The sequence below is a fragment of the Patiria miniata genome, unplaced genomic scaffold, assembly GCF_015706575.1.
Source record: "Patiria miniata isolate m_02_andy unplaced genomic scaffold, ASM1570657v1 HiC_scaffold_29, whole genome shotgun sequence".
Taxonomy (NCBI): Eukaryota; Metazoa; Echinodermata; class Asteroidea; order Valvatida; family Asterinidae; genus Patiria; species Patiria miniata.
This window is the reverse complement of record NW_024037068.1, coordinates 1,719,066-1,732,345: the sequence shown is the minus strand read 5'-3', so window position 1 is coordinate 1,732,345 and position 13,280 is coordinate 1,719,066. Positions and strand designations below refer to the sequence as shown.

General features: G+C 40.4%; 1 protein-coding gene across 1 annotated transcript; it reads right to left on the bottom strand.

Moving 5' to 3' along the window:
* Nucleotides 1–1,846: 1,846 nt before the first annotated feature.
* LOC119736182 (brain protein I3-like) lies at nucleotides 1,847–9,853 on the bottom strand. Its single transcript, XM_038210207.1, has 2 exons — nucleotides 9,486–9,853; nucleotides 1,847–4,775 (listed from the first exon to the last, which is right to left on the bottom strand). Exons 1-2 carry the CDS (start codon nucleotides 9,562–9,564, stop codon nucleotides 4,519–4,521), a joined length of 336 nt encoding a protein of 111 aa, XP_038066135.1. The 5' UTR covers nucleotides 9,565–9,853; the 3' UTR covers nucleotides 1,847–4,518.
* Nucleotides 9,854–13,280: the final 3,427 nt, after the last annotated feature.

The following is a 13,280-nucleotide window of genomic DNA, read 5'->3' as shown; positions in this document are numbered from 1 at the left end:
CAACTCCTGGTTAGACGTGTGATAACGGCCCATGCTGGTGGCAATTACCATGAATACTTGTCAACAAAGACCACTGCGCGCGGTGGCTTTCAGATTTGCAAGGCTCTGCGCCCGATCTGGCCTCGAAGCCTGTCAAGCCAGCGAATTATATTTTTTGAATATTCATGAGTCTACGTTTTTGGTCTTTATTAGTGAACTCTGATAAGTGATAACTACATAACCATGGTAATGCCGAGCACAATATCTTTAGCTTTAAGATTAACAAAGAAATGTCGCTTTTGTTTCATCGGTTCGGCATCACATCTCTCTAAAACTTTTCAATAAAAGCCTAATTAAAAACGAAATTTGGGTAAACGGTGTTCTCCGCGAAATTTGACGTTTATTTCCCGGGTAAATACTTCATCTATGACTACAAAAACTGCACAATACCATCTGTTATATCCTGAAGTATTTATTTTTCAAATAATTTGGAACAATTATATCTTAAATAAGAAAGAGTTTTGCTTACAGTTTTATGAATATTTCCGTTTTAGATGTCATGCAAAAACCCAACTCAATGGCACATCTGGACAATTCGCGATTACGCGCCAACGGATATTAATGCCCGTTATCACGCGTCTAACCAATTAAGGCAAGTCCACTGAGTGCATTTTGTACTAGAGCTCAGAACAGTCGTTTATCCTGGTGTCTAGGATCCGTGATTGGTTCAACTGCAACTCGCAGCAGAAGTCATCTACTTTTGCACGGTCCACATTATTGAACACATTCAAATTAAAGTCTCCAACAATGATAAATTCACGGTTACCGCAATCAAACTGACCAACTTCATTTTTCAGTTTCAAAAGAATGGAGCAAACTTCGAGGTGACTATCCAGCTTGATTTAATTTTGTCGGAGACATAATTACTACTGCTCAAAAATGTTACTTTTACCGACATACAAATACACGTTTGTGCACAAACCTACCAGAATGTAGGTGAGCGTAACGCACGTTTTACCCCACGCACTACTGTGCGTAGAGCGTCCATGACGGAACGGGAAAATTTGTGATGTTCAGGATAAAGTAGTCGTACGCGCGCGAGCCAGTACATCACGCACACTCGGTGTCCTATCCAAGGGGCTCTCAAAAGAGGTAAAACGCGCCCTCTAATGTGTTGGCTCACGGAGCCCATACTCCTTCCAGATGTGGTTTTCAGCAAAACGAAAACAAATCTTATAGGTGTGTGTGAATTGTTTTCGTTTTGCTGAAAGAAGGCACACCTTGGCTTCAACAACTCAGCTTCGCCTAGTGTACTGGAAAATTCTAGATTTTACCTTGCGATAATATTCCTCACATTTCCCTATAAGCCACTCAATAATTGTATACTCATATATTACACTACACCGGCACAGCTGCGTTCTAAGCCACTCGCGGAGCACGCGCGACGCGCGAGCGACAATCTCCATATAAGGGGTTGTTTACGACAGGGACATACCATAATATAGCTACAGGGGTGTTATGAAAAATATGAAGTAAACTTATTGAACAAAGTCGTTGGAAATTTAAACTTTTTGACTTGCTTTGACTTTTGGACCGAAAACTTTAGATTTTTTTTTTACAGAAAAGGTATTTATGAATGGGAATAAATATATGCTTGGCCGGTATTAGACACTATGTATAAAATCAGTTGGGAGTCTGGATGGTGATAATTACCCATGCCTTCGGCTTGAGTAATTATCAGCATACAGACTCCAACCGGTCTTAAATAGAGTGTTTAAAGCCGGCCAAGCACACACTTATTCCTTTAATAACACTGCTCTTGTTTCTTTAAATGGATTGATGAACAACAAAAATTACTGACAAAAGGTTTGGGTACTTGCATGTTTTATTGAAAAAGTAAATATAACTCCTTTAAATTCTGTGTACAAAATTGAAAAAATATAAAAAGGGCAAATAATAACGTGTACACAAATACAATGTGTTACATAATTTGACATTTTTTAGCCCTTAATTTTAGAGGCACGTAGGAAGATTTGCAGTTACCCGGAAGCGTACGATACAATTCAACGAAGCAAATGCTCACTCAAAGTGACGATAGGACCGGCACCAGGTATCCTGTGAAATTACTCCGCCTGATATGGCATCCTTCGAAAGAAAACAATGATTGAAGGTGGTTTGAGACAGTGCGCCTAGGGCACAGATCTTTGTTGCATGCGTTAATAGCAACGGAATCCAGTTACAAGACCTCACAAAGTGTGCTTGCGTTTTCTCTGTTTTCTCAAAATGTATAGTATCCAATGAGCTGAAACTTCAACAAGTTAGTTGTTATGCATGACACTAATTAATATGTCGAGCAATTTTGTTGCTTCAAAAGAAGAGAAAAAACTGCACAAAAAGCAAATGATCATATGTACCTGCAGTAAAGTGCACCAGCTAAAGTTTGCATTTATTATTTGTGATAAAGTGTTTTTATCGAATACCGAATTTCGTTCTTTTGCTGTAACTTGTTTTAATGCATTGCTATTTCAAATCCTTCCCAGAACTGGAATCTTTCCGACGTACATCTATGACATAAAAGCATCTAATCAGTTTTCTATTAAATGGTACTTCATTGTATATTGAACCAAAACGTTTTTATATAAAGCATTTGAATTTGTTTTTTTATATATAACCTAAAAGCATACTATGTTCAAGCCACAAAACATGAAAGCGTTTACATGTTCGATACCTTTAATGGATAATTACTGCAGTCCTTAATGCCTTTTGTCAATAATACAAAATGTATCCAAAGCTTAAGAAAAAAGGGCTATAAAAATATAACCGTAAAGTAACCGTTTTATTTCTAGTAAAAGTAACTGTTTTATTTCTAGTAAAGTAACCATTTTATTTCTAGTAAAGTACCGTTTTATTTCAAATCATTGAGTTCTGTAAAACAAGTTTATGTGAAAACAAAATGGCACCCTCTTGTTAAACTTGAGGTTGTTATTGTATTTTGTTAAAGGCATATAGGATCGTTTGGTTTTCATGCATTTCGTTTCAAATAGTAACACATAAAATACAAGAAGAATGTTCAAAACCTGAACTATAAGTTTCAGCTCAGTGGATATTTTATTTTTCGAGAAAACAGTGAAAAAATGGCACAGCCTTTCATCACAAAAAACGAGTTCGTCGATGGCACACTTTTACTATAAAAAAAACCCAGCCAAGTGACTGATCGTTGCAGGAAATTAACTACATTTCTTGATTTCTCCTAAATGACAGCAAGCCATGCTGACGGAATAATTTCACAGTCTGTTTAGTATCAGTACGATCTTTTAATCCAACTGAGCCTTTTGATGGTAATTCGGTAGGTTACTTTTTGGATAAATGCATAAGATCCTATATGCCTTTATTTAAATCGCAGCTAATTCTTAAATAAAAACAAAGATATAAAAAAGATGGAGTCTTACGGCGCTCCTGCAAATCCGTGTGTTTTTTTTCAGTACAACAAGAATAAGTTTTGTGAAATATGTCGTTTGGAAATAACAAAATGTTTTATGGGAACATATATATTTCAAAACCTTAAGCTTTATCTTTCAGAGCGGTGCTTATTACAGATACAATTAAGAAGCATGAAACAACACAGCTTTTATACATGCGTGAAATGTGATAAAGGGACCGTAAAAAGCCTGAAATATATTAAAAAGAAAAGAAAAAGAAAAAACGAACCCTGCTCCTTGACATGTTGATTTTTCAATTTTTCTCGAAATAATTAACTGTTTCATTACAAAACTTGGGCCGATCTTTTCGTTTGATGTCCCATTCAAAAGTGACTAACTTTTTGTATGGCTAGAAAAAGAACAATTTCACAATTATTTTTTTTCTGTGTGAAAAGGGGACAGTAGCGTCCTCAAATTACAGCCTAGAAAGATCGTGTATAGCTCGATATTTCAACAAAGACAGTGTCGCATGAGTAATGCTCCCCCCACTAAATTCGTTTCATAGGCTTGTGGTGTGTAAGACGATGTATGCCTAATGTGGTTCTGCTGTTGGGAACTAGCCGTTTTTGCTTGGTCCTTTGTGTGTTTCCGTGAACTTGTTGAGGGCCCTTTCTGAATGTGAAATCATCCGTATATAGGCTTCTTTTTTTGTCGGTCTCTCAATAATATATAAACTTGTATACTTACAACTAGCTACTGCATATTTTAGGCCTAGTATCGTGTATTTTGTAAACTGATATTTCGTATGTACCTTGTAACAGCAAAGACCATAGTGACCAACATTAGCTCACTTCATATATAACCAAAGCATTAAGAAACAGTGACCGAAAATTAGTATCCAAATTTATTCACACATGAAATATTTCGTACTGAAAGTTGTTGTTGTTGTTGTTGCTGTTGTTGTTGCTGCTAGGCTGATGCTGCTAATTTTAAAGGAGTAGGCCTAGGGAAAGCTATGTTGGCCTATAAACTTTTATAAACCTTAATTGCCGTGACAGACATAAAAATCTTGAGGTTTTTCCACTGTGTCTCCCGTTCTTGGCTGTACCGGTGCACCTGTTTACGCGCCGAAGCGCGCCCCGCAGTGAGGGCAGACCTTCTCGGTCATCATAAGGCAGCAGATCACACCGAGCGGGAAGAAGAGGACGGCCAGTACGATGCCGACTGCCGAGAACTCCTCCCTCATGTTGCCGATGTGGCAGACGGGACAGTTACCCACGGTTACTATATGGGAAGTGGTCTGGGCTGGCACAGTGACTTGGACCACGGTCGGCTGCTGCATCGGCTGCTGCATCGGCTGCGGCTGTGGCTGGGGAGCTGATGAGGAAAAAAGGAGCACAATACACTTAACGTATATAAAGAAGGGTTCGGATGGGTTATAAGGAAAAAACCTTCCAAATTCATGGCACTGCTAAAGCGGATAAAAGTGCTTTTCAACTTTCTGTTCCACGAAAAAACAATCAGTGGAGAATTTGTCATATCTAATGATATTAACCAATCAGGACCATTATAGTTAATTATGGTACGCGTGGGGATTATGCGCTTGGAAAAAGTGGCCGATTAAATCACCATTCTGCGTAATATTTTCACCAGACTTATTACATAAATACATTTCAATATCTTGATATCGGATGTACATTGCCGATAGTGTGCTAGGTTAAATAACAACGCAAAATGGTTATAAAGCGACTTTTTTTCCGATTCGGATATACGTATCCCGTACGCGTACGATTTATAATTGTTCTTATTAAATGGTACGCGTACGGGATGCGTATGCGGCTAGAGCGGGAAAAGCTGCTCGTTAAATCACCATTTTGCGTAATTAGTTTATCCGACATGCCATGGGCAGTGTGCATTTCACAGCAAAATGTTGAGATGCATACTTGTGGATTTGGTCAAATAACATCACAAAATGGTGATTTAGCAAGAAATTGTTCCCTATTTGGTGCCTATCTATATAAAAAGGTGATCCGCGGATCGCAAGTGTCGCCTTTTTTCGCGGTCGATCCGTATATGTTTTTTTTTTATATAAACAATGCCTTTTTTTGCCTTTTAAAAAATGACCTCACATGACCCCTAGTTGACCTTTGAACTCCAATGTCGGAAGAGTTGTCCTGAACCCCCAAGGATCACTACATCACTACACTGAAATCCATCAAATTCTGTAGACACTGAAACATTTGAAGCATATTTGAACAATGACCTCTAACGACCCCTACATGACCTTTAACCTCAGTAATCCGATGAAGAATCGTGTCTTCCCACCCAATACAAGGGTCACTGCATCCAAGTGTCATCAAATTCCATGAAAGCATGTAAAGGTTATACACTTTTTTTTCAAAAACTTAAACTTAACTTTAACATACGGTCATACATCCCCCAAATAACTCTGTTTAGGAGACACAAAAATACATAGATCACGCAATAGGGCGACGCTGTGGCATGTTAACCTATTTTTGAAAGGCCAGTAATTGTATGTGAACCTTGCAGTTAAAAGCAACATGAAATTAGTCACATAATATGAGCTCCATTTAAAGTTTGGAAATCTCTCCAACGTTTTAAAAAATACTGTCCACTCCCCCCATAACTTGAAGACACACTTCCTAGGTTTGTAATCTGTGAAATACTTCCCGAAAGTTTTCAACCAAATTTTCACAACTGCCGCACATCAAAGGTCATCAAGTACTCTCGTCTTTCGAAGACTGCTATTGGGCTATGAGTCCGCCATCCATACAATTTCTTATGTAGTTTAAAAAAAGAAAAAGAGTTTTTTTTTTTTTTTTAAATTGATGTTGCCGATAAAACAATTCATTATTATGTCGGCTTGGTTTGCCGCAATACGAAGCTGTATTAGGGACACGGTGAAAAAATAAATCCCTCTCCGACTTCTCACCCCTACGTGTGCCTTGTAATTTACAATCCATATACGTTCGCCTTATAACTCGTATATACGCCTTATAACTCGTACGCACGTACGCCTTATCGTACGGGTTACTCTTTACAAGACGTACGTACGAGTTAATGCGTACGTATGAGTTGCAAGGCGTACGCACGAGTTATAAGGCGTACGTACGAGTTATAAAGCATAAGTGCCGGTTATAATTTTTAAGTCGTAAGAACGAGTTACAAATCGTAAGTACGAGTTATAAGTCGTACTTACGGATTAGCGGAAGTAAGATGGAGAAAAATTTACCATGTCCCCAACATAGCTTCGTAGCCATAAACTACGACTAAAACCGAACGAAAGTTCACGCAAGAGTTCATGAAATAAAGCAGCATTTATATATAGTTGTAATAAATTATTATGCACATAGAGGGACTAAAGAAATGTAAAAAAAAAATTGTACCGTGCAGGGGCGGCGGAACCGGGGGGGGGGGGGGGAGGGGGGAGGCACTTGTGTTCCCCCCCCCCCCCCGATTTTCCCAGGCCAACAAAAGTGCCCCTCTCGCGGATATATATGTGCCCCCTCGAGATGTAAACAAAACTGCCCCCCGGACGCACACGTATGAAAGCATAATTATGATCAAAACCACAAGTGCCCCTCTCGCATTAACAAGATTGGGAACCTTCTCGAGATGGAAAACTACCCCTCGAAAGCACAAATATCCCTCTCGCAATAATAAAATTGTGCCCCTCTCGAGATGGAAAATTGGCCATCAAACACAATAGTGTTCCTCTTGCGATAACTTCTCGAGATGTAAAACTGCCCCTCGAAAGCTCAATTTTATTAGTGCCCCGCTCACAAAATAAAAAGTGTGCCTCTCTCATGGAAAACTGGCCTTCAATAATCAAAAATAATAGTGCTCCTCCTCACGCGAACAAAATGGTCGCTGAGCTGGCATCAAAAACAAAAGTGCCCCTCTCGCGATAAAAAAAGTGGTCTCTCTACATAACTAGTCAAATTCATAGGCGGATCCAGAGAGGGTACTGCCGGGGGCGGAGGGTGTACGGTGTGCCGAAGGCCCAAGGGTTGATCCAATGGGGGGGGGGGGGGGGGGGGGCAACTAGGCCATGCTTCCCCCCCCCAAAAAAAAAAAAAACGAACCCAATTTTTTTTTAGTGACGTCACAAACAAAAGAAGCTACTACGTACAGCACCATCTTTTCCAAAAATAAAATTGGTTAAAGTGGTCAGAAATTGCCTTAGATCGCACCACAGAGCATCAAGAAACATTTTTTTTTCGGGGCCCTTCAGCGGGACCCTAACCCCACATCGTGAATTTGTGGACCCTATTTTTGGGGACCAAATTTTTTTGTTCCCTCCCCCCCCCCCCCTCAAACTAAATTGTGTTCTGCATCCGCCATTGCGGAGGCCGAAGGGGTCTCCCTTTCATTCCGACGAAAAGTGCCCCCTTTTCTGGATAAGGCCAAAAAAAAAAAGTCTCCGGTTTCTGGTATGCGCGCGCGTCGCCGTAGCCATGCGCGTCGGCAAAATGAAAAAGTTTTTTTCATTGATGTCTCAAAACCGCCAAACTCGCTGGTTTGACTGGAATCCTGCTGCTGCACAATTTTAACGTGTTTTTAGATTGGTTTATGGTCGAGAATAAGCTTTATGTGGCCTCTCTGGAGTCCATTTGCACTAAGTTTCAACTGAGTTCAGTCGGGCACCATTTGCAGTCATCAGCCGACATTTGAAGCAAAAAAGTCAGGTAAAAAAAAAAAAAAAGCCGCGTCGCCGCACTAATTTTTGGGCAAGCTCCATACCAGAAACCGGAGACTTTTTTTGTTGGCCTAAGTGCCCCTTTTTGGTGTTGCCCCCAGGTTTGAAAAGCGTTCCGCCGCCCCTGGTACAGTATACCAACGGCATATTACATAGCACTATGTTCACTGACTGTTGCATACAAAGACTTTGATTCTTGCTGCTCTTCCAGAAATTTGAAAAAGAGGCTCTGGTCTTGAAATTAGCATCTTATAGAAAGAGGACTGAGTAGTAAAACAAGGCAAGAATTTTAGGGTTGAGCAATAGAGGTCTGATGGAGTGGATATGACAACTGATTTTTGCTAATCAAAGACTCGTATGTTTCAACCCAAATGGGAAATATCGCATCAGTGAAGTAAAATAATAGGTACTGGCTCCTTTCACAAATAAATACAATTTTGTTACCATTTTTACAAATAAGAATGTATTTTTAAACAAATTCAGATACTGATAGCCTTTTCTTTCAAAAGGGACACCGTTTGCAAAAACTGTGTTTGCCGATTAAGGGAACAAAATATATGAAGCAGGTTATCAAAAAAGCTAACCTGTCGAACTATAAATTTAAGCTCATAATACTTTTTGAGAAAATCGTGAAAGTGCATCTTCATTTTGCTGGACGCAAAGAATAGGTTTCCGATAACAACGCGATGGTCCTGACCATCGCGACAAAAAATATTGGCAACGACTCTTTCCTCGGAAACGACAGCACTCTAGGGAGTATAGGTGCATTTCACAGGACGCATGATCCTATTATTTACTTACAATCAAGCAGAGTATTTTATGATATTTTGACGGACTCATTTTGGAATATTTACAAATGGTGTCCATAAACTTCATGGAAGTGCCGAAATCCTACAGAGTTTGATTTTGTTAGAGATTTTTAAAAGAGAAATCAGCACAGGCGGTGCAGTGGCCGCCATTTTATTTTCATGGTCATGCCACAGAGAGTTGTCTGTTACCGCGGAAGAAGGTCACAGGAGTACAAGGAAATAGACATGGCTGCTGTGTATACTCGTACATGCGATACGTATTGGATACGAGCCAACCATTGCATTGTAGGGCTCAAATATAATGACCTTAATTTATCATCATGCGAGGTGTGCGTAAAGAAAATTCGTTAATTGTAGGCCTACGAAGTAACATCAGGCAACATAATGCATGGTTTTGGTAAACTTTATTATTACTAATTATAAATACACACATTGATTTTCTTAAGCAAGAAACAGAACTTCCAGTGACTGTAAAGTTCAGCTATGCACATGTCAAGAAAAGCAAGTTGGGCTTGCATGTAGACCATCGCCTCTTGTTACAGTTACAATAATACTCACCATATCCCTGCTGTTGGTAGGATTGGGGAGGCGGGTAGGCCGGCTGCTTTGTGTGGTCGTAGGCTGGTGGAGGCTCCATTTTATCCTAAAACAGTCGTGCAGTGTAGGTCGAAAGTTTCACAAGTGATCTGCCGGTATTTTTTAGGTGGACGTGTATCCAGAGTGAATGAACAGTGAGTATTGCCTGTATCTGTGCAATGCACGCAGCAGGACTCGAGACGAGACGCCTATAGTACATTCGTGCAGAACGAGTAGGATATTATGACGTTAGTCGATTCCCCCTGTGAGTGTGAAATCCATCAATACAAAAGTTCCACAAAAGTGAGGTCATGGTCAGCTGCAGAAGCCTTTCGCTGGTCACCAAGGCAAGTTATTCACTCAATAGCGCTGGTACCCGCTGATTTACATGGGCCACACTGGGCATCCAAGAAATAAGCGTTGTGCAATGTGCATGCGTCATAAAAATACAATCATTGGCGGTAGTGCGCGTGATTATTTAATAGTTATCGGACTGAACCTTCCTTTCAAAACCGTCCAGAGCATGCACGAATCAGGACGAAAATGTGAAAGTGGAACGCGGTAAAAAAAAAAAGACAATTCACTCGTCGCTTCGATCGCCCCATGAAATAATAAAAGTTGATAAAATTAATTCAAATCACGTGATTTTTAAGCGTGCATATTATAGTGAAGTGACTTGTCTTTGTTCAAATTGTTGCAGAGGGAAACAAATCCTCCTCGAGCGCATTACTCGTTTTTAACATTGGATGGGAGTTCGTTAAGCCCCGAGAGGACCCTTTCTTCCTAAACAGCACTCCCTTTTCACACTGCACAGCCAATCCCCGGGAAATAAATCCCCGGGAAATTCCCGGGGATTTTTTACCCCACCAACACCCCAGCAACCATTCACACTAGACACATTTGATAAATCCCGGGGACACTATTTCCCGGGAATATGCACGATCGTTTCACACTCGCAATCAAACCCCGGGAATTGTGCAAAAGTTTTCAGGCGGACAGTCGGCTATTAATTTCGAGAAAACTTTCAGTTTCTCGTTGATGATGACGTTGAGAAATACGCATCGAGAATTGCTACCTACCTATCTCCAGACGGACACGGAGCCGGCCCGGCGCCCGGCCAATTAACCCGCTCTTCCGAGCCGGGCCGCACCGGCGAAGTACGATGAAATGTTCCCGCATGCATTGTCGGGAGCATGCCATAAGAACAAACAGGCCTCTTTTTACTACCAATCTTATCAAATTTTTATTTTTAGCAACGACTTTGCAACGCCAAAAAATCAACTTTTCCATCGCAATTTCCTTCGGAAAACATACGGCAATTCGCCTCGCATCATATGGACGGATCATCCAATGATACCGTAACTAAAGGGGTGCTTTTAATACCCTTTTAAAAGTTTTACATCGTTTCTCGAATAAATTCTTAACAAAAATTATATTGTGATGTCGAGGAGCTTCTTTTCTAACATTGAAATATTTCGAACTTCATAAAGAGAATTTTGTATAATTTTGGAAATGCTGGTAAATATTCTTTAAAAAAAAAAGAATATGGTACACCCCTAAAGTAAATGGTGTGATCTACATTGGTGACGCAGTACTGCAGCTCATCACATGCGTCGAAGAAATTTTCATGGAAAATGCATGTACACGTACGTTGTTGGATGACAGTTGTCTGTTTTGGAGGATAAAAGTGGGTGAGATTTTCCAGGCGCAGCGTACGCGAATTAGTTGGGAGTCTTTCAGTTGGAAAATTATCATGGATAATGCCTACATGTTCGTTCAAACGTTGCTGGAAAATGGTTATGTTTTGAGGATAAAAGTTGCATTTCCAGGCGCTGCGAACTGAAGTTGTGAGTATTTCAGTCACGCGACAGCCCGATCGACAACTGAACACCGTTTGCATTGCGATTTATTTCCAAAAGTTCGGAGCACTTGAATATTGTGTCGCAAAATGCGATCGATACAGGGGGAAAAAAAGGTGGGGTAAGTTCAAACCCGCCGACGTTCACACTAGTTGCTTTTCCCCAGGAAATACGTAAAACCCCGGGGATTTCTCCTTTAACCCTACTCCCGAGCAGGGGTAAACAATTCCCGGGGAAAAGCTTTTCCCCGGGAATTCCCCGGGGATTTTTTTGTAGTGTGAACAGACCGACCGAAATTCCCCGGCAATTTCCCGGGGAATTGCCGGGGAATTCGTCTAGTGTGAAAGTGTAAACTCAACATCAAAAACCTGGGCAACATAAAAATGTGTAAACCATATTCATACATACTAGGGATGGTGTTGTACTCCATGACCCAATTTCGCATAAATGACTTCGTGGAGGGTTTAGGCAAACAAAAAAAGTCTCCGGTTTCTGGTATGCGCGCGCGTCGCCGTAGCCATGCGCGTCGGCAATTTTTTTTTTTTCAATGTAAGATGATGTCTCAAAACCGCCAAACTCACAGGTTTGACTGGAATCCTGCTGCTGCACAATTTTAACGTGTTTTAGATGGGGTTACGATCGAGTATAAGCTTTATGTGGCCTCTCTGGACTCCCATATATTTGCACTAAATTTAGTCGGGCACCATTTGCAGTCATCAGCCGACATTTGAAGAAAAGAAAACGTTAAAAAAACAAGCCGCCTCGCCGCACCACTTTTGGGGCAAGCTCCATACCAGAAACCGGAGACTTTTTTTTGGCCTTATCCTTTCTTTTTTTTCAAATGGCGATGGGCTTATGGGCTGCTTTTAGGGGTGATCATTTCGGAGGGAAATATTATTCATGGAGCGCTTTTCACATGTATTTGCCAGGAGTGTATAAGGGATCATGCCCAAATTCACGGCGCTATAGAAACACTATATGCTGCAAACCTGGGAAATAGCAAACCGCTATCACTCCGGAAGGATACGTAGCTTTTACATTACAACTCGTCAAATAAAGCACAAGGAAGACTGGCTACGTTTATGTTTGAATCGTTTTATTTTTGCTAACAAAACCCAAATTCTTTGGCAAAATGCACACGGTTGAAGCCTTTCAAGCCCTGGTGCTTTACGATAAAATACTCTAGTTGACCGCTATAATCAAACTATAATCAAACAATGTCAGAACTCGGGAAACAATTCTCTTTCACCAACGTTTTAAGTGGCTTACTCTTGAATAATTATGTGATTTTCCAAATCACAATGATAAGACTTTTACACTTCCGTCTGCTTTATTTTGTAGAATCTAAATTTTCTTTCATTTAAATTAGTTTTCACGAAAAAAATCTTTTCATAAAAAAACTAGCCTACCTTTGAGAGCATTCCGTTGATTCTCATATTAGTTCTTTTTAAACTCAGAATCATGTTTGAAATCTTATACATGCCCATTGAATTGCAACTTAACAAGGTATTCGTAAATACCTTAGAGAGTTTACCCATTCCTATTGGTGGCTGGTCTTAAACGGTTGATAAAACACTGGCTGGCGAGTCTTCAACACTATTCCAGTGTCACATGAAATTTGGACTCCTATGAAATCCCCTGCCTGTTACCGTTTAATTGGTTGAAAGTTCACAATCGTCGGTTAGGCATGCACAATACTACCAATGTGTCCGTATTTCAAAGACCTTAATTCACACTACACCGGCACAGCTGCGTTCTGCGTAACTTCGCGCAGTACGCGCGACACGCGCGCCAATCTCCATATAAGGAGTTGTCTACGACTACTAGCAAGAGGGACATACCATAACATCGCTAGAGGGGTGTTTCGAAAAGTAAATTTGTTGAACAAAATCGTTGTAAATTTATAATGTTTGACTTG

Coding starts and splice junctions, on each gene's coding strand:
- LOC119736182 (XM_038210207.1), bottom strand. CDS start 9,564: ATGGAGCCTCCACCAGCCTACGACCACACAAAGCAGCCGGCCTACCCG. Junction 4,776..9,485: donor CTACCAACAGCAGGGATATG/GTGAGTATTATT, acceptor TTTCCTCATCAG/CTCCCCAGCCACAGCCGCAG.